The sequence below is a fragment of the Moschus berezovskii genome, chromosome 17 (genome assembly GCF_049115385.1).
Source record: "Moschus berezovskii isolate FMDL1 chromosome 17, NW_MosBer_1.0, whole genome shotgun sequence".
NCBI classification, from domain to species: Eukaryota; Metazoa; Chordata; class Mammalia; order Artiodactyla; family Moschidae; genus Moschus; species Moschus berezovskii.
In genome coordinates, this window is record NC_142476.1 from 49,008,972 (window position 1) to 49,036,076 (window position 27,105).

Genomic DNA, 27,105 nt, shown 5'->3' on the forward strand with positions numbered 1-27,105 from the left:
CACAGTTGGCTTAAACTCTAACAACTCAACCACTATAAAGTAATAACGGTTGGTAGAAGCCTTGCCTCTCCCAAAAGCACTCGCCTTCTGAGTTCTTCTAATAGACCTGCAGACAGTTATCAGATTCCTATCTCCAAGATGTTTTAATTATATAAGTGTGTGTGTGTGTTTGGCCTGGACTTGAGAGCAGTTGTCTTGTATCTTATTTCTCGCACCTACCAAATAGCCAATAGTAAGCACTCAACAAATGGTACTGAACCAAATCATCAATTGATTAATTTCCAAGTCTCTTCACATTCATTAATTAACTACTTAGCGTGTCCCTACATGGGCTGCCGTCTGTGGAGTTGCACAGAGTCGGACACGACTGAAGCGACTTAGCTGCAGCATATGTGCCAATTGGCAGAGATTTAATTCAGTAAGTATAATACACATATAAGAATGCAAAAAGGATAGACTTCGGTTTTGCTGTAAAGGAGAGACCAAATGGAAATAGCGCATGTTGACCCTGTGATGGGAGTTCCCCTCTTCTTCACAAGTGACCCGCCCCCGCTCCCCCCATCGACAGCTCAGTTCCGGCTACTTTAGTCTGGGCAGAGAGCTAGAGCGAAGGCACTTGGGAGAAGCCTTGCCCAACGGCGATTGATTAGTCAGGCCTCAGAAAGATGGCGTCCTCGGAGCAGGCTGAGCAGCCGAGCCAGGTAAGGGAAGTGGGGTCGCCCAGTAGTGGTGGCGGGTACCCCGCTGGAGTGGGGGGGTTGTTTGGTGGGTGGCTGGGAGCCCGGCGGGGACCCTGAACCTCGGAAGCAGGCACCCGCGACCTCTAGCCACCTCCGGGGTCCCGCCCCTCGCCAGATCCTCGCCGCCCGGCCCCTCCCCCGGTGACCCCTCTTTGACCACATTCCCAAGCCGGGGCTCGGAGGCGCCCGCGGCCCCCCTTCCTCCCTGCCGGCCCCTAGGGTCCCACTTGTGCTTGGTTGGAGCGGTGGCGGGACTCTTAAGAAATACCCCAGGCTTGAGCTGCGAGGGCTCCTCTTGAGAGGGGTGAGAGGCTGGATCGTTCCCGGCCCTTTCGTCCCGGGAGGGGCCTGACTCCCTCAGGGTTCCCATTTCCCCGCAGCCTCAGCCTCCCGGGCCACCCTGCTGCCAGCCTCTTCGTTGTCAGTCACCTTTGCGCTTCCCCTGCTAAGTTGGAGGGTGGGAAATATACTTGGACTCTCAGTGCGTTGGTAGGAAGGGGACTCACTATAAACAACAGACGCCACCGAGCTAATGGCTGGTAATCTGGCCTTGCTGCCCAGTTTGGTTTTTTCAGCCAAAGACTCTAGCCTTTCAGTCATAGATGCAGCCAGATCCCACTCCAGTTCGGGGACCTTGAAAACCAGTGCTCACTCCTGTTAGGAAGCAGTGGGTGATAAGGCTTCTGAAGGCGTTTGTAGTCCAAAGGTGGGGTGGACTGGGGGTAAGCGGTACTTTACAATTACTGAGTGCGTGCTATTATGCCGAGGACAAATTACGCTTATTATCTTGTTTAATGCTCATTACAACCTTTATGAAGTACAGGCTATTAAGCGCCATTTTCCAGGGTCTGTAACGAGCCTGATTAAGCCTGGATTTGTGTGTGACTCCACTAGTTAGTCCTGCATGTGTAAGTTTAGTTAGGATTGGACAGAGGAGGAAGGAAATGGTGTCTACCTGGACTCATCGTTCATTTCTCACCCCCTTGAAACACCTGTGGACTTTTCAGCCGCCTACTGGTATTTCACTTCCTTCCTTGGCAGAAGAATACCACTTAGTGTTTCTTATTACTCTTTCATTCTTTATGATAAGTCTATTACAGAAATTGCACTTAGAGGAGTAGCGCGTTCCCCAGACCAGCTTCCGCTGGCGAAGGGAATGATTCAGAGAGATGTCTGCATTGTAAAACGTGAGAAATAAAGAGGGCTGCTTTGGTCTTCTCACTGTCGAAAATTCTGGAGTGTGGGGAGTGTCCTGAGCTGGAGGGGGCGGGACTCTTCATTCTTGCCTTAACTCACTTAGCTTGCTGAAATACTGAGGCTCCTCAGAATCTGAGCTTCTCTGAACAGTTATATATTAAGAATGCCTATAGGCTGGGATTAAAGGATGCCAGAACATGTAATATTCCTGTAACTGTATATGTTACTAGAATTTTTGCCACTGGGAGGCTTTTTAGCACCCAGGGAGTCCTTTGGTTCTAGAAATTGTCTTCTCTGTGCACGTGGAAGGGATCGAAGGTCCTGAAGGGGGCTTGGCTGGCCTCTGTTTGGTTTTCAACTCTGCTTCTCCTTTGCCCTCCTTTCCAAAGCTGGTAGAGATGGGATTGCATCAGAAAATGCTGGCAGACGGGGCAAAACTTGAATGTTTCACACCAGATTCTGTCACTGTCTTGACAATAAGCTGCAAATTCATGCATTTTAAGTGAACCAATTCTCTTTAGCAGTTGCTTCGCATTTCATTTTCTGGTCCTGATCAGTGGTTTTCCCATTTCTCCAGTAAAACACAGTGGAAATGAAAGAACTGTTTGTATATTCCCCCAAACCTGGTTTGGGTGTGAGAAGAACACATCACACCTGTGGGACTGAGCCAGTATTCTGTCTCTTGTAGAAAGTTTGTTAGCTTTGTGGCATCAGTCACAAAGATTTTGAAAGATTGAGGGTAGATAACCAACACTTTCTTTGAAAAAACAGTATAGAGCAGTGGTTAAAATGATGGTCTCTGAAGCCATCCCCACTGGGTCTAGATGGCCTTAGTTTCCCCATCTGTAAAATAGGAATAATACTAGTGCCTATCTCATAATCTGAGGATTAAATGAATTAACTTGTTTTAGAACAGTGCCTGACATAGTGTGTTGTATTCCATCTAAGCCTTTCCTCAGTCCCTGTTGTAATATTTTTGAGAGTATAAGTTTTCATATGTTGACCAGAAGTTCACTAAAGTTTTATTTGTTCTTTAGTAATCACCTTAAAATTTAAAGGAATACCCTAACTAGTGATTATCCTTGCTGTTCTTTGTAACTTAGATTTCACTGATATACTTCCTTTTCCAAAACAGTCTGTCGGAATTGCATTTATTGCTTCATACTCTTGTTGTGTTTACTCCACATTACTCTGTTTTGCAAGGCTAATCTCTTATCAAAGTCCCTTTTAGTCTGTACATGTTATGGCCCATAGGAACAGGAAATGTTATCCCTATTTCTGTACTTTCCCACCAGCTTTTCTGTCTTTAGTGAAGAGCAGAGGCATGGTTCAATCTGATGGTTTAATGATTGTTGAGTACTGAGAATTATTAAAGGATGTAGCTTTCGAATCTCCTCATGTTCACTGGATATAGTCGATTATGAACTGAAAAAACACAGAAGCAGGGAAGGGAGAAGAGTACAGCAAAGATGTTACGGAGAGAAAGGCTTGTTTTCCTGATTACCTTTGGTTTGAACTCAACACTCACTCACACACTCTTGGACTTATCACACCACCTCTCTGAGCCTCAGTTTTCTTCTCTGTAAAATGGGAGTAATAATAATTAACCTAGAAGGTTGCTTTGAGGGTTGACTGAAGTTACAGATATTAAGAGTATGTAGTACATTATAAGTGCTCATGTTGTGAATGTTAATTTCCTTCTCCAGGTCTCTGCATGCAGAAGATTACTGAACTCTTGAATAACAAGTTCAAACAAGATATTTTGTCCCTCTCTCTGTATTTTGAAAAGTTTTCGACCTATAGAAAAGTTGAAAGAATAATACAGAGAATTCCTCTAAAACTTTCATAAAAGCTAACAAGATGCAAGCCACTCCAGTACTCTTGCCTAGAAAATCCCATGGATGGAGGAGCCTGGTAGGCTGCAGTCCGTGGGGTCGCTAAGGGTCGGACACGACTGAGCGACTTCACTTTCACTTTTCACTTTCCACTTTCACACATTGGAGAAGGAAATGGCAACCCACTCCAGTGTTCTTGCCTGGAGAATCCCAGGGACGGGGGAGCCTGGTGGGCTTCCATCTATGGGGTCACACAGAGTCGGACACGACTGAAGTGACTTAGCAGCAGCAGCAACAAGATGCATTGTTTACCTTTTGCTGAATTTGCTCTATTTCAGTCTCTTTATATTTTTCTTTTCTTTGGGAAGGATTTGATAGTTACGGACATGGTATTTCATTCTAGAATACTTCACCTTGTCTCTTATATGAGTAAGGTTATTCTTCTACATAACCATAATACCACTATCACAAAGGAAGTTTGGTATTGATAAAATATTATTTACTAATACCACATTCAAATGTTTCCAATAAAAAACAAATTCAGGATCCAGTGAAGAAATGGGGAGTGCATTGATTTGCCTCTTTAGTATAATTTAGCATGATTCCCTAGCCTTTAAAATTAAAAAAAAAATCCTTTTTATTGGTGTTTAACATACACCCAGGAAGTCCGCCAATTATGTGTATAGCTTGGTGAATGTTCACAGAGTGAACACAATCTTGTGTAAGCAGTACTCAGATCAAGCAATCAAACATAACCAGGACCTCAGAAATCTCTTCGGCGTCCCTCCTGTTACTGTCCAGTCCACAAAACGTTGCCCCTATCTTGACTTAAAATCCGTAATAGTTTTTTGAGTGACCGAGTCTTTGTGGCCAAAAGCTTTACCGTGGAATTCAAATAGATGTGTTGTGGTCAGTTTTGACAAATGTATATATACCTGTTTAACCACCATCACATTCCAGATCAAAACAATTCCAGTATTCCCAAACATTCCGTTACTCTGCTTCCCCAGAAAATCCTAGCCTTTGGCCTCAGGAAATCTGAGCTGCTTTTTTACAACTAATAGATTATATTTGTCTCTCCTAGAATTACACATGAATGTATTCATAATGTATATAATCTTTTGTGTCTCACTTCTTTTGCTCAGAATAGCGTTTGTGAAATTTTATATTGTTGTACATTACATATGGCTTAGCAGTAAAGCATCTGCCTGCAATGCAGGAGATGTGGGTTTGATCTCTGGGTCAGAAAGATCTGTTGGAGAAGGAAGTGGCAACCCACTCTGGTATTCTTCCCTGGGAAATCCCATGGACAGAGGATCCTGGTGGGCTTTATAGTCCATGGGGTTGTAAGAGTTGTACGTGACTGAGCTGAGCCACCGCCACCACCATGTATTCATAATTCATTACTTTTTACTAGTGTGCAGTGTTCCATTGTACAGGTAAATCAACAGCACAGTTGACCTGTTCACCACCTGGACATCTGGTGTATATGAACTGCCTATTAACAATGTTATTACAAACTTATCAGCTTCCTGCGGCACACATTTATTGTCTCGCAGTGTCTGTGGGTCAGGAGTCAGGACACGATTTAGCTGTGTCTCACACGGCAGCAGTCAAGCTGTCTGTCAGGGCTGTGATCTCATCTGCGTCTTGACTGGGGAAGGATCTGCTTCCGAGCTCATGTGGTTGTTGACAGCATTTGGCTCCTTGTGGACTGCAGAGTGAGGACCCCATTTTGTTACCACCTGTTAGCTAGAGGCCACCCTCAGTTTTTTGCCACATGGGTCTTCCCTGGATGGCCACTTGTTTCCTCAGAGGTGAATGGACATTACAGTCTTATGTAATGTAATTACATGTGTTCTGTCACCATTACCATACTATATCGTCCAGAAACCTGTCACAGTTGCTGCCCACACTCAAAGGGACAACACAAGGGCGTGAATACCAGGAGATGGGGATCATGGGAGTCACCTCAGAGACTCTTCCCCACATGGTTGGTTCTAGTTTGAGGCTACTATAAATATTCATGTGTGTTTGTGAAAACATGTTTTCATTTTTCTTGGTAAATACCTCCCAAGTGTAATTGCTGGGTGACATGATAAGTGTATGTTGAGCTCTGTAATAGATTGCATTCTTGTTTCGTAAAGTTGTTGTCCTTGTTGTTTAGACACTAAGTCATGTCTGACTCTCTGAGACCCCATAGATTACCTCATACTGGTCTTCTCTGACTTCCATGATTGCCCAGAGTTTGCTGAGATTCATGTCCATTGAGTTGGTGATACTATCTAACCATCTCATTCTCTGCTGCTTCCCTCAGTCTTTCCCAGCATCAGGGTCTTTTCCAGTGAGTTGGCTCTTCACATCAGATGGCCAAAGTATTGGAGCTTTGGCAAAGTTGTACTGTTTTTCATTCCACCAACGATGTATGAACACTCTGATTGCCCCACATCCATACCAACACTTGGTATTGTCTGTCTGTTTTAATTTTAGCCATTTGAGTGTGTAGCTTGAGTGAGTGTGTAGTGGTATTTCATTGTGGTTTTTCTTTGCATTTCTGTGATGACAAATAACATTAAGCATCTTTTTCATGTGCATACTGGTAAAGGCTGAGGTTAATGTTTTTCCCCATATGAATATCAGTTGTTCCAGCATCATTTGTTGATCTTGCCATCTTTGTAAAAAAAAAAATAATAATAAAAAATAGTATATAATAGATCAATTTCTAAACTGTCTTCTGTTCCATTTATCTATTACCTATATATTTCTTCTAATGCAAATGAAGTGTAGTTGACTCATGAGTTTGAACTGCATTGGTTCGCTTATACTTGGATTTCTTTTTTAATAAATACACAGTACAGTATATAATATACAACACAGTTTGTGGTTGGTTGAATCCATAGATATGGAGGGCTAACTGATACTGATTTATAGTTTGTGTGTGTGTGAGTAAGAGAGAGAGAGAGAAATCTGTATCTAACTGTCAAGGTAATACTGGCCTATCAGAATGAGTTGGGAATTTTTATCTTTTTTTTTTGGCTGTGCCATGCAGCTTGCAGGACCTCAGTTTCTAGACAAGGGATTGAACCTGGGCCCCAGCAGTTGAAGCCCAGAATCCTAACCACTCGGCCACCAGGGAACTCCCCCACCTTTCTTTTCTACTTTCTGAAATAGTTTGTGTAAGACTGCTGTTATTGGGCGCTTCCATGGCAGTCTAGTGGTTAAGGCTCTGTGCTTTCTGTTTTTTTTTTCTAGGGTCAGCTTTGACATAATTTTTCTCAAGGAATTTGCTATCATTTCAGTTGTCAAATATGTTTTTAAGGTGTTTCATAATATTCCTCTTTTTCTAAAGGTTTCTTCTTTTTCCCCATTGTGGACCATTTCTATAGTCTTCATTGAATTTGTTATAGTATTATTTCTGTGTTATGTTTTGGTGTTTTGGCCATGAGATCTTAGCTCCCTGACCAGGAATCCACCCTGTATTCCTTGCATTGGAAGGTGAAATCTTAACCACTGGACTGCCAGGGAAGTCCCTCCATTATCTTTCATTTAAAAAGAAGTTATTTATTTTATTTTTGGCTCTTCTGGGTCATTGTTGCCTTGTGCAGGCTTTCTCTAGTTGCGGCGAGTAGGGGCTACTCTTCGTTGTTTTTTTGGGGCTTCTTGTGGTGGTGGCTTCTCTTGTGGAGCATATGGGCTGTAGTCCCACAGGATCAGTAGTTGCGGCCCTCCCTTATCTCTTCGATGTCTATAAAATATACAGAGATTTCCCCCTTTTCATTCCTAATATTGGAAATTAATGTCTTTTTTTTTAATTGATCAATCTGGCTACAGATTTATCAGTCTTCGTATTCCTCAGAAAATCGGTTTTTATTTTATTGATTTTCCTCTGTTGTTTTTAAGTTTTAAGTTTTATTTCTGTTTACTTTGGGTTTCACTTGTTCTTCCTCTGGCTTCTTTTCTAAAGTCACTAACTAAAACTGTAAACTTCCTTCTAAGCACATTTTTAGTTGCATTCCACAAATTTAGATGTGTTGTGTTTTCATTTTTGTTCAGTTCAGTTCAGTCACTCAGTCGTGTCTGACTCTTTGTGAGCCCATCGACTGCAGCACGCCAGGCTTCCCTCTCTATCACCGACTCCCGGAGCTTGCTCACACTCATGTGCATCATGTTGGTGATGCCATCCAGCCATCTCATCCTCTGTCGTCCCCTTCTCCTCCTGCCTTCAATCTTTCCCATTATCTGGGTCTTTTCCAGTGAGTCAGTGTGCACATGGGCTGTCTGTTCATCTTCTTTGCTGGGCAGCCTGGTGTAGGATTGGTGACTCTGAGGGCCGGTAGGATTGCACTTTCCACACTGGCTTTGAGTTCTTGGAGGAGACGTGAGTAACCTAAGCACAGGAAGGTTGTTGCACATCAGCAGCACTTCAGGCTCCCTGAAGTTGTGGACCAGGAACTTCCGGAAGCCACTGGGCAGTATGACCTTTGTGTTCTTGTTGCTCCCGTAACCAGTGTTGGGTACTCATATCTGGCCCTTGAGTTTCTTGAGCACCCTGTTGTGAGTGCCTCTGGGTTTCCATCAGTTCCACTTAATTTTGACATACTGATCTGACTGGTGTGAGTTCCACTTCTTGGTCCTCTTTTTGACGAGCTTCACGAGGGCTCTGAAGGTGGCCCTGATGGCTGTCACCTCTGTAAAATGGGCAGTCCTGAGGAAGAGCCAAAGATACTATCCCATTGTTGTTGTTTTTTTTTTTTTTTTGGCCTGCACAGTTATTGATCAGAAGTCTGAAGTCATTTTTAATCTTGATTAATATCTGTAGGTCATGTTTCTCTTTTTTTTCTGGCTGCTTATAATATTTTTCCCTTTTCATATATTTTTAGAATTTGGTTGTGGTGTACTTTAGTATACTTCTGTGTTTGTTCTGCTTGGTGTTTGTTGAGCTTCTTGGATCTGTGAATTTCTAGTTTTCATCAAACTTAGAAAATTTTCAGTCATTAATTCAAATATTTTTCTCTTTGGGGTCCCCCACCATCCTTCATTTTAATCAGTTTCTACTGCTGTGTTTTCAAGTGTACTTACTTTTTTTCGTGTAGTATCTAATCTACCATCATTGCCATTCAGTGAAATGTCTATTTCAGATATGTTTTTTCATCTCTAGAAGTCCTACTTTCTTTTATACCTCACATTTCTGTCCTTACTGTGATCATGTTTTCCTTTAAGTTATTTTTTAAAAGAAAATCTTTTATTTAATTTATTTGGCTGTGTTGGGTCTTGGTTGTTGCACATGGGATCTTTAGTTGTGGCTTGCAAACTCTCAGTTGTGGCATGTGGGGTCTGGTTCCTTGACCAGGGATTGAACCTGAGCCCCCTAAACTGGGAGCATAGTGTCTTAGCCATTGGACCCCCAGGAAAGTTCTCTTTTTAAAATTTATTGAGGATTTTTACTTGATATACAGCAATATATTAATTTCAGGTGTACAACATGATTTGATATTTGTATTTTTTAATTGAGCTAAATTCTTGAATAAAGCTGGACTGGTGAGACTCATGGATCTGTGTGGACTTGGTTCAGCTTCTGACAAGCAGTTTGGCTTCTCGGACCTCACCCCTCTTTCAAAATCATGTCTGAGCTGCGTGTTAAAGATGGGAGTCTCTCCTCCTCGTCATAAGGAAGTGGACTTGTTAGGATACTTCCAGGGGTCCGATTGGTGTTTTGAATGGGGCAGTACTTCATTGTGTCCATTGTAGGACATTTAGCCCCCCAGTTCCCTGCCTTCTAAATGCCTGTGGGGCCCTCTGGTCCCTGTGACAGCCAGAAACACCTCCAGATACTTTTAAATGCCTATCTGGGGGTGATTCCACCTCAGAGTTGAGATCCGTTGGGTCATGACATTGCTTTGAGACTGGCCAGGTTTGGATTTTGTTGTTGGAGAAATGCTCCATGGAAAGACACTACCATTGTCCTTTGCTTGCTTCATTTTGGCTTATGTATATGAAGTGGTTCCTTTGTTTTAATCTTTTAACTAAAAAATTAATTCAGTTCAGTTCAGTCACTCAGTCGTGTCCAAGTCATTGTGACCCCATGAATCACAGCACGCCAGGCCTCCCTGTCCATCACCAACTCCCAGAGTTCACTCAGACTCATGTCCATTGAGTCGGTGATGCCATCCAGCCATCTCATTCTCTGTCGTCCCCTTCTCCTTCTGCCCCCAATCCCTCCCAGCATCAGAGTCTTTTCCAGTGAGTCAACTCTTCGCATGAGGTGGCCGAAGTATTGGAGTTTCAGCTTTAGCATCAGTCCTTCCAATGAACACCCAGGACTGATCTCCTTTAGAATGGACTGGTTGGATCTCCTTGCAGTCCAAGGGACTCTCAAGAGTCTTCTCCACCACCATAGTTCAAAAGCATCAATTCTTCGGCGATCAGCTTTCTTTACAGTCCAACTTTCACATCCATATATGACCACTGGAAAAACCATAGCCTTGACTAGACGGACCTTGGTTGGCAAAGTAATGTCTCTGCTTTTTAATATGCTGTCTTGGTCATAACTTTCCTTCCAAGGAGTAAGTGTCCTTTAATTTCATGGCTGCAATCAGCATTGAGTATCGATACCAGTGACAGTCTAAGTGCTGAAGATCAGCCTTCACCAAGGTGGTAAGAGTGCCTGCCTTCAAAGAACTGAAAACTAGCAGGGACAGACATTAATAAACAAGTTATATAATGAAGAATTTCAGATGGTTTCATCAAGGACTTCATCAAGGACATCAACATGCAGAGTAGTAAGGATGAATGATGCCTGTCCTGATCATCAAGAAATGGTTTTCTAAAGAACACGGGTATTTCAGCATGAGCTGAATCATCTGGAAAATAATCGTTTTAGGCAATTCTCAGATTAGTAAGAAGTCATCTGTGAGGTCACTGTAAGATTTGACTGACCTCACACAGAGCAGTGAGTTGAAGTACAATGTGGGGAAATGCTTGCTCCTTTCTTAGCAGCCCCTGAGAATGGGCTTGGAGGTCAGGCTTTGGTGTGCTGAAATCCAAGGAGACTCTGTGAAGCCAAAGTTTGAGGAATTCAGAGAGTGTTGCTATTTAAGCTCCTTGGTGGGACTGTGCTTTTTACACACTTTGAATATCCCAGAAGGACTCTGTAAGGAGCCAGCATCAGTGGTGGGTCTCCAAGGAAGAGGAGGCTGTTGGGATGAGAAGGGAGCTTCTTTTTTAAATTTTTTAAAGCAGAGTATATTTACATGGCTCACATAAAAAGGTAAAAAGGATATATGATGAAACAGACTTCTTTGGTGCTGTGTATGGTTTAAAGTTTTTCCTCTGACAAATATTAGCTGTTCAGGAGATGAACTAATTTAAAGGGAAGTTCCTTGGAGGTTATGATTCACAATGATTAGTTGTATCTCAGGAAGAAAGTTTTAGTTTAAATCAGAATGAGGCTTCCTGAATAATAGAGCTGTTTGTGTTAGTTCCATCTAGTCAAATAACTTACATTATTATTTATGGGATATTATTAAGGTTGTTCCTTAATAAAATGTGGTCTAAACAAAACTCGATTATTTTGATTAAGTAGAAGAGCTCCAGTCCTTTTGGTACCCGTCCTTTTAGCTGAGTCATCATAGGCAGGTTATTTAACCTCCCTTGCCTCAGTTTCCTCATCAGCAATACTTCCATACATTTATTGTGAGAATGAAATGAAGAAGGAGCTAAGTAAATGTTTGCACTTAATATTTACCAGATGGACTGAAGGAAGCCCTCAAGAAGGCAGTGAACTTTATATAATCTGTTTAAACCCAGTCTATTCTGCTCTTTGTTGCCCGTTCATTCATTCAGCAAATATCTGTGGAAGGTCTGTGGCTCAGCGAGTGAAGAATTTACCTGCAATGTAGGAGATGCAGGAGAAGCGAGTTTGATCCCTTGGTTGGGAAGATCTCCTGGAGGAGGAAATGACCACCCATTCCAATATTCTTGCCTGGAGAATTCGATGGGCAGAGGAGCCTGGTGGGCTACATTCCAAAGGGTCACAAAAGAGAGTTGGACATGACTAAACAAACAAGCACATAACTGTGCCTGATACTGACCCAGGGTTACAGTGATGAGCAGACACAGTTTCTGCCCACTTGGAATATATAATCCGGTGAGGACACAGACATCAGTCAGATATCACACACTTAAAATTGCAGTTCGGCTTAGTCCTTGAAGGAGAGGTACACGGTGTGAGTATATATTCAGATTTGAATATAGAGATACTCTCCTGTCAGAGAAGGAATGCTTTCCCAAGAGTGACTTAGCTGGCATCTGAAGGATAAGTTAAGCCGTCAGAGAGAAGGGAAGGAACAGCTGGTGCAAAGGCCCCTTGACAGAGGAAGAAAAGGCGAGTGTGTACGTTGTGGGCAGAGCTGGGGAATGTGGTGCCAGACCTGGTATGTCAGAGGAGATGCATGGCCAAACTGAGAAGGTTTTTCTGTGTTAGAGTCATTGTTGTTTACTGAGGCAGGTGGGTGGATGAATCAGATTATTGTTTTGAAGAGATAGTCTACTTATAGGGTGGAAACTGAATTAGAAGAGAGAGCCAGCATGGATGTGAGTGAACTGATGAGAAGGCTATGGCAGTGGTCCAGGCAGGGGTTTTTGGAAGTTTGGACCTAAGTGACGTTAGAAGAAATGGAGCAAAGTGGATGGCCTGATTCCATGGATCTTTAGGAAGGCATATGGGAAGACTTGATATGGTGTTTGCTCTGGCAGGTGAGGGGAGGCGCTGCCCAGGGTGGTCTTTTGGATTTTAGTTTGCGTATTTTGGTGGAAGGTTGACTTTCACCCAGACAGGGAAAGCAGAAGAGGTCATGTGTGGTGGAGGGAGAGGATTATGAATCTGCTGTGGGATTTGTTAAGTCCAGGAGAAGGCAGGAAGTTGTAGAACTCAAGAGAGGTGTGGGCTGGAGCCCTAAATGCATCAGCTTATGGATGCCTGGAGCTTTAGGAGGGAGGGGAAGTTACGTTCAGGTTTCCAGTTACTTTCCATACTTCTAATTTTATGCTGGCTGACCTTCTTGTCCTAGGGAAAAAGGGACTCTTGAGAAGGACTTTGGATGAAGTGGTAGGGTCCTTCCAGCAGAGTCCTTGCCTCCCTGTGTGGGAGCAGCTGGGCATGAGGAATCTTTGGGGACCCTCTGTGGACTGGACTCTTTCCTCTCTTCACTTCCATCCTTTTCCCCAGAAGTCTTAGCACTTGCCATCTGAACCAGCTGGGAGGAGTTTGGAGGCTGGCTCCACAGATTAGCTCATTTGTCTGGATATTATCTGTGGATAATTGGGAATTGGTTTGAACATCAGTAACAGTAAACTAATCATGACTCTCTCAAGCTGCTTGTTTTCTTCCTTTGGAGATTTGTAGATTTCCTCCTAGGTTGTCTGTCTCTGTCTCTGTCTCTTGTCTCTCCCTTTCTCTGAACCGTGGCCATGTCAGCTAAGGGTTGAAGGTAAATTTGAGGCTGAGGGGAGAGATCCAGAGAAAGAAACAGACTAGGACCAGGCGAGTGGGCCACATGCTGCCTGGCCTCGGGTTGGTCTGTTTATCCGTCAGCTTGTCACTAGCTTATTTTAAAAAACCTGACTTTCTTTTCTGCTGGGGATTGGTATCCTGAGGGACAGGTGGTAATAGGAACCATTGTTCATGGTTTACTGCGTCCTTGGCTCCAAATAGATGCTGAGTGTAGGCAACTGGGGCCCCCTTGTGGCTGGATCTGGTTCTCCACGTTTGCTCGGCTTGCTGGTCAATGTGGAGGGGGGCGGTGGGCAGAGATGGCAAAAGGAAAGTTTGACTGTCACTTATCACCTTTTGTGGACTTTGCTATTGCTGTGGGTTTCATGATGGTCCCCAGCTGCCGCTACTCAGCTGCTTGGGCCCTCTGAAGCCAAATTCAGCCTTCTTGAGGTGTTGTGACTGTGAACCTGAACCCGGAAGCCCTCTTTCCATCTTCTCTAGCAAATTTGGGCTCCTCAGGCTACTTCTTACAAGGACCCCACCACAGACCTCTCCGCAGTATGGAAAACTGGTGAGAAGTGCCAAAAGTAGTTGTTTGTGTTGCTCTGGAATGGCACGCCTTTGGTTTTTCAATGTCCATTGGGTGGCACTGCAATCTTACTTTTGTTTTTATTTTTCTTTGCAGCCAAGCTCTGCTCCAGGAAGTGAAAATGTGGTGCCTCGAGAGCCGCTGGTAAGAAGTCATGATATATAGTATGAGTCTCTATTAATTAAAATACATAGTATGATTCTCTGAATTAAAACACCGAGTTTAAAGAAGCCTGATGATCCTGTAGTCGTGCGTCAGTAGTGCCCCCGAATATAGGAGTGGAGGTGTTCTGTGGAGACCAAGCCCATCAGCGACCTCTCGCTTCTGACTGCTTTTTAGGCATGCAGAGGTTAGCGAGATTCCCTCTTAGTAAAGCCTGGTCTTTTCTGGAATGAAGAGCATCCACCCCTGGTCTGGTGATGCACCATTTTATTTATTGTTAATCAGTGGGATGCCCGAAACCTATGGAGGCTGAGCTGGAGCGAGGTTGCTGGACCTGACCAAGAAGCTGAGCTGCTTGATTGTCTGAAATACCCATTCGGTTCCTCAGAGTGAGGGCACTTCAAGTGACCTTTGAAGAACAGATAATAGAGAGAGTTCTGTTTCTGCCTGGCCTGTGATTAGGTTTGTGATGCTCACTACCAACATGCTCTGCTTACACAATTGATAGGGAAGAGGCCTACTAAGTGCTGAAGCTAATTTTCTTTACACAGTGCATTTGCCTTGGTGGTCTTAGCCCGAATGCCTGCCCCATTTTCCTTCTGTTTTGCATTTCAAGGCCTGCTGCAAATCCTCTTTGCTGAATATTAAGCCCTGTTCTGTACTGGAAATTCCTTGGCAGTCCAGTGGTTAAGACTCTGCACTCTCATTGCTGGAGCCTGGGTTCAGTCCCTTATTGGGGAACTAAGATTCCACAGGCTGTGCATCACAGCCAAAAAAAAAAAAAGACTTGTTCTCCAGATAAGTATTTCAGATGGGCCAGCTTTACATTTAACTTTGCAGAGCTTTTTCTTTCATTGAATAATGATAGCAAGCTTAGGGATATACCACGAAGCTTTTGTTTCAGCAGGGCCTGTAGTTTTACCCGTTTTCCTTCCCTCTCCTTCTGGAGGTAGTGGGAGGAGGTGACATGAGGCCCTTAGCTGGTATGAACAAGTCTGAATTCCGGTCTGTACTAAGACTTTCCAAGGCAGGAGGTGAGTTGGATCTGGCTGAGCTGGAAGAAGGCCCAGGTGATCCCAGCCCTGTAGGGACTGGTGGAGAGAGTCACTGTTGTCCTGCATGTCACCTGCTCTTCCCAAGTACGGCTCACTTCCCGCCACTCCCCCAGTGGCTTCGTTTCTCTCTTTTGGTATTGCCTGGGCTCTCCCTTGTGGTCTTGATGGTGTGAAAGCCAGAGGAGGCTTTGCTTGGCCAGTCCCTTAGGTTGGGAGCTTGTTTCCCGTGGGGCCTGCCTCAGCGCCCCTCAGACTGAAGTTGTGGTTGACTTTGGACTAAAGTTCAAATTGAATATTCTAGTCCTCTTCAGTTCTTTATTCCTCAGTCTCTTTTCACATTTTTATCTACTCATTTAACTGTTGATCACCAGAAGAGTGGCTAGACCATCTTTTGGGCGTTAAACTTTTGGGCGTTCTTTCTAGCACGGAGCCCTGAGCAGCTGGTGGCATCGCTGACTTCTGGGTGCTTGGAGCCCCGTGGCCCCTTTGCTCTGCTAGTGTTTCTGTGCACTGCTCTTTTCCTGCTGCACTTGGCATCTGCATGTTGGTTGCTTGTATTTTTATTTCTTTCTTTTCTGGGAGGCCCTGAGCAGTCTTCAAACCCTAGTAGCCGGTGATTGTCCAGAGTTCAGACTCATTCTCTCCAGGCCAACTCCACAATTACCTTATATTTAATTAATATATTTCCCCCTCTTTACGTACTTGCTGCATAATTGCTCAGAGGAAAGAAAACACATAGCAGCAATTTATATATATATAAAAAAACAATAATTAAAAAAAAACCCTGAAATAAACTCCCATCTCATTTGTGTTGATCCTATGAGTTGGGTAATTAGGGCCCTATTAAAAGGTAGACCCTTCCTCCTTCCCCTTTTTTTTTTATTAATTTTTTTATATTAAACTCCCACAGTCTCTCAGTCATGCCCTTATTGCTTTTGGCCAACCATTTGCAGCAGCCTGATTAAATGAGGGCACCAGCTGAGTTGTATGCTCTTGTGTGAGCTACTTCTGCCTCTTGAGAGAGGCAGCAGGAGGGTGCCAGGCAGAGAAGCCGCCGAGGGCTAGTGGCGGCTTGTGTGGCTGGACAGGGGGACAGGAAGAGCCACTGTGAACAGGCAGCAGGCTAGAGAGAGTCACAGGGTACCAGAGAGGTGATGGGGCACCCACCCACAGAAAGCCCCCTAGCACTCAGCCCAAGGGCCTGTCTACACCCTCACCCCCACCCCCCAGGGAGGTTCCTCAGGCTGTATGTGTTAGCTGTCTCCTGGGTGCTCAGGAGGAATAGACAGTCGAAGAATAAAGCTAAGCCTTCTTCCTAAGTAATTTATATATCTTATTTGGGGAAGAAAATGCATTTGTTACATGCAAGACAATTAGCAAATGGCACAAGGTTGTATATAATTTTAGCAAGCAGTACAAAATTGTATATAATTTGGTGCAGAATTATCTGGCTGGGAGTATAAGAGAGCCTTCATTATTCAGCGAAGGAAAAGTTCTCTCGTGGGTGGGGGTGGGTGGGAGGGACTTTAGGGATGGTTTTTGTGAAACTCGAGGCCAGGGCTGGAAGAATAGGATAGTCCAGTGTTGGAGGGAACACCGTGCTCAGTTATTTTTGGTTTTGTTTCTAACCAAGTGGAGTGCATATTTTCCACAAAATTCCTAAATGGAAGATGCCTGTTCTCTATACTAATAAGGCTAAGCTTGGGATGCTGAAGGCAAATAATCTTGTTCTTTGTCTTCAGAACTAGATGAGCACTTTGGGGTAATTTTCCCCTTTATTAAAAGAGAGGCTGTACTGAGGAGTCAGCATAGTGCAGGTGACGTTGTTAGGTGGACGTATTCAGGTTTCTGCACTATTGCTTTGCTCTATTTCTAGGAAAGGAGGACCTGGTGTTCATTTCTGTCCTCTCTGCACCCTAAAAGCTGGCTTGTGGTTTTGAGTTGATAAATAGGCTCATTCGCGTCTGACTCTTTTTAGATCCTATGGACTGTTGCCCGCCAGGCTCCTCTGTGCATGGGATTTCCTAGGCAAGTACTGGAGTGGATTGACATTTCCTCCTTCATGGGATCTTCCTGACCCAGGAATTGAACCCGAGTCTTCTGCGTTTCCTGCATTGGCAAGCAGATTCTTTATCACTGCACCACCTGGGAAGCCCTGATAGGTGGTCTTGTGGTCTCTAATTGGCACACTTGTGTGTATAGCCATCCCCTCGTCTTGATTCTGGCCACGTAGTGACACTGCACATTACCTTCTCTTGCCCCTGCAGACCTCCTCCCCTCACTACAGAACCAACACAGCAACTCTGGTCATATTGGTGGGGTAATTGCTCTGTAATGTCATGATGTCCTTGGGGTGGTGATTGGTGAACAGACTCCCCTTGATAAATTCTGTGAACTCCCCGTTGAAATTTTCTGATTGTTAATGACAGAACTCTTTGCCAGAGTTAAAATGGCTGATTACTTTTTCTTTACACTTTGTTCACTGAGCTTTGCCTCCCAGGGCAAGCTCCAGAGTACTGACCTCTAGCTTCTCCCAGACCTGCTCAAAACCTGTAAATTGCCTGCAGACCTGGGTTTTCTCATCACCTGTGTGGGCACATGCTCAAGCCGTCACAGAGGCTCTGGGCTGGTCCCCGCTCTGCTCTGCCAGAATCAAGTGCTCCTGCCTAGTTGATAAACCTTTAAGAATAGCTGGACGATTGTCTGCATAGAGTTCCTCCCTTGCTTTGATACAGAAACAGGGGTTAAGTAATCTTAGAGTCCTTTCAGTCATACAAGTTTAGGGTATTTGAACCATCTGTAAATATGGTTTCGTTTACATCTGCTCACTTTTTTCAGTACAAGTTCCTCAGTGTTCAGCAGTACAGTTGCTTATGTACTTTACATAATGCTTATGGATCTGGGCTAAACTAGAATTTCAGCATTTTGCTCTTTGAAACCAACTTATTTCTAATGGGTGAGTCTTCTGCCATCTTCTCTTCCTCTGACCTGTAGGTATAGGTTTTGTTTTTGTTTCTTTCCTTTTCCTGCATCCCTCTACCAAAATAACCTCAAACAACAGCTAATGTTCCTTTATAAATGATGATGGTAATTCTACTCTATCAGCTTCCCTGCTGCTGCTGCTAAGTCACTTCAGTTGTGTCCAACTCTGTGCAACCCCATAGACAGCAGCCTACCAGGCTTCTCCGTCCATGGGATTTTCCAGGCAAGAGTACTAGAGTGGAGTTCCATTGCCTTCTCCTATCACCTTCCCTAGGATTAATGTTTTATGGTATGCTGAATTCTCTCTCTTTTATTTTTTTACCTTAACACCCCCATGACTTAATTATTCTATAACTGGAATTTTGCTCCTTTTGATCGTTTTCACCCATTTCCCCCACCCTCCTCTGAGTTCTATTTTTTAATTTTAATTTTTTAGGCTCCACATATCTGAAGTACAGAAGTATCGTGTCTCCTCAAGTTTCTCCCTGAGGCTAAGAAAGAACCTTGCCTGGGGTGGAGGGGTTGGGTGGGTGGTTCAATGTGTTTGATCTCCACCCTTCTGGGGAAGCTCTTCTACCTCATACCTGGACACCTAAGATTTTCTCTTTGGTTTTTAAGTCAATTAACCAGAGGCTGGCAATCACAAGGCTTTTAAGGGACTTCTCTGGTGGTACAGTAGTTAAGACTCTGTGCTTCTAATATGGGGGGTGGGGGTGAGGGGGGAAAGGGTTTGATCCCTTGTTGGGGAACTAAGATCCTACATGCTGTGTGATGTGGCCAAAAAGTAAAATCTAAAAAATCTTGATGAATTTAGGGAGCTCTTCTTTAGAAGAGCTGTGGCCGGTTGCCTGTCTCCTGGAGACCTCTCACATGTACCTCTGGCAGAGTCTCTCCTGCATTTGTATCTTTTGTGGTTCAAGTACTTAGGTAAACTTGTTGGCGGGCTGGAGCGGTGGGTAGGTGATTCGCATGTTTTTTCCCCACCAAAACATTTCTGAAAGATGACATTCACATGCCCAGTGTGTTTCTTTGTGTATACTCATGTGAAATAATGTGTGTATGCACGTATAGAACATATAATACATATATATTTATTTTATAAAGTTCAAAGCACTTGGCAAAATAAAATAGATTTTAACCTTGTATTCATGAAAGTATTTTATAAGCATGGAGTAGTGACACTAGCCACTTAGATTTTAGGAAATTGTCATTTTTCCAGGAAAAATAAATATGGCAAATCTAAAGTATTAAGCATTATTATTTAAAGAGTCTGTAATGGTTCATTTCTGTGAGTGTAACAGAATTAGGTTTGCTCAACTGAGCTGTGATTTCCATCTGTTTCCCACTCAGGGTCTACTTGGAGGCAGGTGACTGGGAATGATGATGTAGCTGCTGCTAAGTCGCTTCAGTCGTGTCCGACTCTGTGCGACCCCATAGATGGCAGCCCACCAGGTTCCCCCATCCCTGGGATTCTCCAGGCAAGAGTACTGGAGTGGGTTGCCATTGCCTTCTCCAGTGATGTTGTAGGGATAACCCTAAATCTGCTCAATTTATTTATTTGTAAAAAGTGAGCCATCTGCCGGTTTTGTGCTTACTGTACCAAAGGCACAAGGCACACCTCACAGCTGCTGTAAGAAACTTGGAACCTAAATTAAATGTAAACACCCAGAGGGTGGGGCTTGTGGTACACCTCCAGCGTGTCGTGTGTCCTGACTCCAGATGTGGGGCTGGAGGTCAGGGCACTGCAGATTGGAGGAAATGTTCGCTTTCCTCCTCCCCCAACCCCCCGAAACATTGCTCTTTAACACTGACACCCCTTGTCAGGAGGGAGCCCGAGATTCCTGCCTGTCCTGTGGATTGGGGGAGGAAACTGGTGAGAACTAAATGCTGAAATGGTTGAACCTGAGAAAAGCCTCATTCTGTCTCTGGTGGCTTCTCTCTAATCTCTAGGCTCCTTACCGATTTTAAAATTACTGCCTCTTCCTGCTCCATCCTTCCTATTACAGACTGAGGAGGTTTATTGAATAGACCAGGCGGTGCCCTTTAAGTTCTTTCCTCCTTCAGGTAAATGAAGAGGTTGTGTTTTTTTTTTTTTCAGTTTTAAGGTATCCTTTTGCAAATAATTATTAGATGAATCAAAACTCTTAGGAGTAATAATTAGAGAAATGGAATTTGAAATCGGTGTTCAGCTTTGTTTATATTTTGGGTTCCTGCTTTCGTGGTAATACTTGATATTTGCTATAGTTCCGGTAATCAGAGGCCCAACTTTTGGATAACTGAGTAGTATCCTCCTTCTGGAGATGTGGGAACTGGCAAGCTGAGTGCACAAGTGCCTTTTATCAGAGCCACAGTGATCGGGGAATTGGGTTTTTAATCTTGTCACCGGCCTCATTCTTTGAAAAAGTGAAAGCCGCTCAGTCATGTCCGACTCTTTGTGACCCCATGTACTGTAGCCCGCCAGGCTCTTCTGTCCATGGGATTCTCCAGGCCAGAATACTGGAGTGGGTAGCTGTTCCCTTCTTCAGGGGATCTTCCCAACCCAGGTATCGAACCCAGGTCTCCCGCATGGCAGGCGGATTCTTCACCATCTGAGCTACCAGGGAAGCCTCTTTTTCCTCTTGGAAACATGGTCTCAGAAGTTCCTACCCATACGTAGCTGGGCATGGGGTGTCTAGAGCTCTTATTTGGGCAGAGTGACCTGAAAATGTTTTTTTGTTGTTTAAAATAAGTCAGTGTCTTATTTAGTTATTTTTGGCTGCACCGGGTCTTCGTTGCTGCACACAGGCTTCCTCTAGTTGCAGCGAGCGGTGGCTACACTCTGTTGTGGTGCCTGGGCTTCTCATTGCGGTGGCTTCTCTAGTTGTGGCTTAAGGGCTGTAGGGCTTGGACTCAGCAACTCTGGCTCACGGGCTTAGTTGCCCTGTGGCTGGCATGCGAGATCTTAGTTCCCAAACCAGGTATCGAACCCGTGTCCACTGTATCTTCAGGCAGATTCTTAACCACTGGACCACCAGGGAAGTCCCTGAAAATCAGTCATTATCTTATGTGAAAGAATTTTCACGCAAAAGCTGCTTTTACAGTGTGACGTAAAGGGGGTTATTCTGTATGATAAATTCAGCAAATCACCCACAAACCTCCAGTTTGTGAAGCACCAGATGTTATGCTTCGGGCAGCCGTGTGCCCTGCGCTCTCCAGGATAATTTCAATTTAAAATACTCTAGCCCCTTGTGAAACCATGCAGACCAATTTGGGTTTGAAGAATCCGCTCTCGTAGTTAACCCCACTCTGCGCTGAGAAGCCGCGGGAAGATAAAGTGGTGCTCGGGAGAAGGACGCACTCGCGGCCCTCCCTCCTTCCCTCCCAGCTCTCCTTTCTTTTATGGTTTGTAGTTATAACCAAGATTTATGCCTGTTGCTCCACAAATCTTCTCCCTGCCATTATGAGTTTGTCTGTGCAGTCTAGAGATGGGCCGATGTTGAGTGATGCTCGAGGTAAATCTGCGGGGGGCACTCCCTGACATCCCGTCGGCCAGCAGCCGACTCCTGGCCCCCGTGGACAGGGTGTCCCGATAGATCGCCCCGTCGGGAAGAAGATGTGCTGCCACCTTTGTGACCTCTTGCCTTGGTGACCTTGGTGACACTGCTCTCCTGCTTGTGTTCACACAGGCCTTTCTCTGTGTCTCCTCTGGTCCAGTCGGGCCACAGCAGAGCATCTGTCTCCAGGGTCAGGGCTGCCTTTTCCAGCTTGGAGGGGAGGAGCCACTGATAGAATCCAGCACACAGGTTAATGATCATACATGTGTAAGTGCCCAGTTACTAAGTCATGTCTGACTCTTTTTGACCCCATGGACTGTAGGCTCCTCTGTCCATGGGATTTTCTAGACAAGAATACTGTAGTGGGTTGCCATTTCCTCTTCCATAGGATCTTCCCAACCCAGGGGTTAAATCCACTTTTCTTGCACTTGTAGATGGATTCTTTACCACTGGGCCACCTAGGAAGCCCTGGTCATACGTAGACACAGTTTAGCTTTTCCAGTTTGCCGAAAATGGGTTTACTAGACGTCTTTTTCTCCCTTTCCTCATACTTTCTATTTGCTGTATCCTTTTGTGTGTACCTTTGACTCATTTTCAAATTTCTTGTGAAATGAAATGGCAGCACCAGTAAATACATATTTTAAGAAAAGTGTCAAGCTTGCATTAGACACCGACTAACTGTCATGGTGCTGGGAAGCTACGCGCCAGGCCTGGGCCCTCTGGCCCGTTGCTGCCTGGTCACACCCACACCCCTTCTGCAGACCAGGAGGAAGTCAGCTTGTCTTCAACCTGTGTGCCAGTTGATTGTTAGCGAATTAGGCCATTTTATTAAATATCCTGTAAACAGGTGAAGTACAATGTGAACAGAGGGATCAACAAATGTGTGTTTTGTAAATATAGATGTAAAAAAGAGGATTCTGCGAAAACTAAGCCGAATGTTTTGTTAAATGCAAATTGCTAAACAGTTGCTGTCATTTTAGGTGTGAGTGGGGAAGATCCTAAAAATCTCGAAGCATTCTGTACTGAAGTTTGCTTTGCTAATGTCTTTTAAAGGCTTGCTTTGCTTTAGAAATTGTGAAGGGTGTGTTACGGGTGAAGTTTATGCAAGAAAGACGTCTGGGAACTTCAGTCTGTGGGCCCACACTCAAAGAAAAGCTCTTGGCTTCACATCAAAAGATTAGCAAATGACTGTACGTTTGTTTATAGATTTTCAGTTCATGTGAAATGTTGAAGGTATGTAGATAGACTCCATTTTTAATGATTCCCTGCTTTAACCGATTTTTCGATTAACTAACCTATTACTAGCTCTGATCACTGAAGCCAGAAGGACTTCTGTTCTGTGATGTGCTGGTTTCTTTGTTTTCATTATCTTGTTTCATCCTAACAAACTGGTGAAGATCCCTCTTCTTCAGGGTACAGCGAGGAAAACAAGCCCAGGTTCCTATAGCTAGTCAGCAACAGGACTGGGGTGTAAACCCCACGGTCTCAAGCAGGCTGGGGGAGCAGTGCCCACCTCGCGGGACACAGAGGTGTGGGAGACTTTGGCTTTAGGCTTTTTTAGACTTTATTTTTTTTTAGGCTTTGGCTTGTTCAGGTGCCGCCTGGTGAGCCTGTGCTTCTCTGAAGCCGCTGCCTTCATGCACTGTCGCTGGTTGGAGTCTTTTGTGCGCACCTTAGCTGTTTGAAAAGGCACCTATTAATTTATCACAGGTGATGTGGGCCTCCTTGTGCTTGGAGGAGGCGTCTGCACCCATGTACCTCACTAATGACGGGTTACAGGATGGAGGCGAGATAATAGGATCTTTTCATCTTGTCTGTCGAGCAAGTTGCTGTGTCCCTGGTAGCTCCTAGGGGGCAGCAGCTGCTTGTTGTTGCCTCTCCTGCTGGCAGAGGGGAGGGTCCACAATTGAGTGCTTTGCTTTCCACGCCACAGAAGTCAAGAAACTGCAGACTTCGGGATCTTCCTCTCTGGCTTTCCCTGCCCCTCTGCTGCTGCTGGTGCTAAGTCACTTCAGTCATGTCCGACTCTGTGTGACCCCATAGACGGAAGCCCATCAGGCTCCCCTGTCCCTGGGATTCTCCAGGCAAGAACACTGGAGTGGGTTGCCATTTCCTTCTCCAGTGTCTGAAAGTGAAAAGTGAAAGTGAAGTCACTCAGTCTTATTGGACCCTTAGCGACCCCACGGACTGCAGCCTACCAGGCTCCTCCATCCATGGGATTTTCTAGGCAAGAGTACTGGAGTGGCTTGCCATGGGTAAATGCTTTATCAGTGTCTCCATCAACAGTCACAAGTCCTTCACTGTCAGAGTTAAGGCAGCAAAGGCCACTTGCTTTGAAGATAAGAGACTAGAGATGTCTTCAAGAGAGTGAAATCTTTTTGTCACATCTTACTTGTTGCCATTGATAACCCGCTCCAGTACTGTTTGAATGTTTTGAAACTTTCCCCCGTGAACATGGGTCTTTATTCTGTTGGGAACACTGCTCTCATGTGGTTGATTATCTGTTCTGCCTGTCAGCACGTCCCTTCACTTCTCCCAATCCCCTCCCCCCACCCGAGGCCAGGCTGACAGAAGTTTCTCTTCCATTCTCAATGACTCATTGCATGAGCACATTAAAGAGGAAACTTTGGATTTGTCAGTCCTTTTAGACTTTGGGGCCCCGATCCATATGGCCAACTTGTGCCTTGTTGAAGTGAGTGACTGACTCCCCCATGCAGAAGCCCCAACTCTCAGATCTTCTTCCAGTTGTGTGGTTGAAGCAAGTGACAGAAGGGGAAGGTTAGGTTGCAGGCAGAACCGGATGGTTGCAGTACACACGGAGAAGCAAATTGGCCTCGCCGGTTCAGCCCTGTGAAGTTTATTTAGGATTAGCTAAGAATCTCAGTCCTGACTCCACTGTGGGAGGAGCCGGTGACTGCAGCTCCCTGGCTCTGCCTTCTTGCGGACTTTTATCCGAGGAATCTGAGGACCCTGGTGCGCTGGGGACTGATGGGAGCTTCCTTGCTGGCTGCGAGTGGCTTTCCTCAGAGACGCAGCAGGTCTCCTAACCTCACCTCTCCAGCTCACTCTCTGTTGTCTCTCTGAAAAATGGCAGTTAATAGAATCTGCTGATGAGCAGAAGAAGTAACTGAAAATAGTGGCAGATCATTCAACAGTGGAGAGGTTTATAACTTCTGTTTATCAAGTGATTGTTATTACCATTATTGTTATTTCTGTTGGATTTTTGAGGAATTCAGCCTGGTCTCCAGAGCCTCATCTATAAGACCCTTTATTTCTTCCTTTCTCATGTCTAGAAATAACTTTATTCCAGTGAAATCCAGGTCTGTGGTTCCCCCCACCCAGCCCCTCCCAGCTGTATTTCTCCTCTGCCTTTCCGCTCAGCTTCCATTACTCAGCGGGCTCAGACAGGTGGGGTATCCCCGGCTGACCAGACTGGCAGAGCTAATACCGGCTGGAGGCACGCTGTAGTGTTTGTTTTCGCAGTTCCTGGATTTGGTTTAATGCACAATTGATTTTTTTAATGTATTTAATCATTTTTTTCTTACCTCATAAGGATTAACCTGCACAAACCTCATTTTATCCTAAGTGTGGCTTTGGGAGGAAGGGAGAAGAAAATTGAGTTTCTCCAGCTTATTTTATTCTTTCACTTTTTATTTTCTGAATGGCTTTTCCTGCCGAAGCAGCTCAGTAAAATACAATGTATTTTAGTGGCCATTACTTACTCATTACTAACTGGTCTCTCCTGCTTCCCTTTGTCTGTGGACTAAATACAGGGGGCCTAACGATAATTGGTAGCTCCATCACAGACTCACCAATTATAGATCAACAGGGAGAGCAGCCCAGTGATGGTTTGTGGTTGGCACTGGCTGCCCACCTAGCACTCTTGAGTTCTCGTTCTGCATCTGTCCCGAGTCGGGCTCGAGTTGGATGGGTCCTCTGCTAATTTCTTACCTTGGCTTCCCTAATTTCATCACACAGTCTCCCCAGTTTACACATTCAACCTTATCTCATTCATCCCTGCATGTGGTTTTCACGTCCATGTTGTTCTTTCTTAGTTCCTGCCCCTTTGTCACATCTATAAAGTATCACTGTGGAGAGATTCTGTTTCTGTTTTCTGTGTGGTTCCCTGATGTCTAGGATGGTTAGGTGGTAAGCTGCAGATAAAAGATTATCTCGAAACCAGTGGTTTTCTGTACAGTTTCGTCTGCTGAGTCCAAGTGAAGGCACGTCTTTGTGGGTGCCCAGTTTAGCCCTCTTTGAGCATTTATCTGGTTTGTATTCTAGCTTATCCACTTGGCTCTGGCACAGCACGGGGAAAAGTTGCATCTCACTGTTAGGCTGCCAAGCTCTTGTGTCAGGCTGCTTGGTGCTAAAGTAGCAGAGGAGCCCCCATGATGCATGGCTGTATTTCCAAGCAGAAGACAGTTTTTGTTTGTTTGTTTCCTGGAGGTTTGGCACCTAGGCCCCTTGCTGAACCCTGCCTGTCTGGGGTGGGCATATATCCTCACCCCTCAGCTCCCAGCAGAAGTAGGCACTGCACAGATGTTTGTGGAGTGTGTGTGTGTGTGTGTATCCTCACTTATGTAGGTGGTGGTGATGAGCCACTGGGCTGGGGTGCACTGTTGCTGCCTGCCGGGACTCGGGGGTGCAGCGTGGCCACCAGCACACATACACAGATGTTTAGTGTACCACCACCACGCAGGCAACATAAAGCGGGCATTTTATGAAAGGGATCATCAGAGGAAACATTATAGCTGAGACCTTTATAGCCTTTCCATTATTATGGTTTAAATCTTGACAGTCTTTATCCGCAGTGACACCGGGACCAGCAGAGACAGTGCTCACTCCCACCTCCCTGTGTGCACTCCCCACATCCTGCTCTGAAGCAGTGATAGGCATCGTTAAGTGTGCAGGCAGCAGGGCTGCTTTGTAGTTTGTCTCGAAACAGCTCCTTTTGACTCAGAAGTTGGAAACCAGATGACTCACCATTCTATTTGTTTTATTGCAGCTGTCATTTCATAAACTGCCCTGAAACCTTTAAATGCCAAAGTAAGGTTTTTGTCTTCCTTTTCTGTTTTGTTACCTCTCCTGTTATCTCTGATCTTTTCTTTCATGTCTCTCTTTTCTGCTTCCCTTTCATGATTATTTTTGCTTTCGTTTCTCTTTGTCCCTCTTTCTCTCCGGAACCATCCCCCTGCCCCCAGCTCTCCACCTTTGTAGCTGGAGTGGTCTCTGTTAACATCACGACTTCTCTTCAGGTTTACTGCTGTCGGGTTTAGAGCCTCCAGCCCCCCAGTTTATGTTTGTGGTTTAGAAATGGAAACATACATTGAAGTTTATAAAGGACTCACTGGCTTCAGCTCTAGAAGCTAAGTGCCACGTCAAATTGTAACAGTAGCTCACTTTTTGTGATACTGCCTTTTGTGAACTTGTGGGTCTCCCCCACAGAGCCATTTCCTCCCTTGAGTTGGTACCAGGCTCACAGTGTGGCTGAGATCTCCAGGCTTTCCTAGGACAGC

At 44.8% G+C, this 27,105-nt stretch overlaps 1 protein-coding gene across 2 annotated transcripts in view; it reads left to right on the plus strand.

Annotated features, from left to right (window-relative positions):
* The first annotated feature begins 592 nt into the window (after window positions 1-592).
* Window positions 593-27,105, plus strand: part of PEX14 (peroxisomal biogenesis factor 14) — a 142,969-nt gene continuing 116,456 nt past the window's right edge. The window contains exons 1-2 of one of the 2 annotated variants that reach the window (XM_055419541.2): window positions 593-701; window positions 13,951-13,998. In XM_055419541.2, coding sequence (XP_055275516.1) covers window positions 666-701; window positions 13,951-13,998 — 84 coding nt within the window. In that variant the 5' untranslated portion in view covers window positions 593-665. Of the gene's footprint in view, window positions 702-13,947; window positions 13,999-27,105 lie in introns of those variants that run through there. The other variant, XM_055419542.2, reaches the window with a different exon arrangement.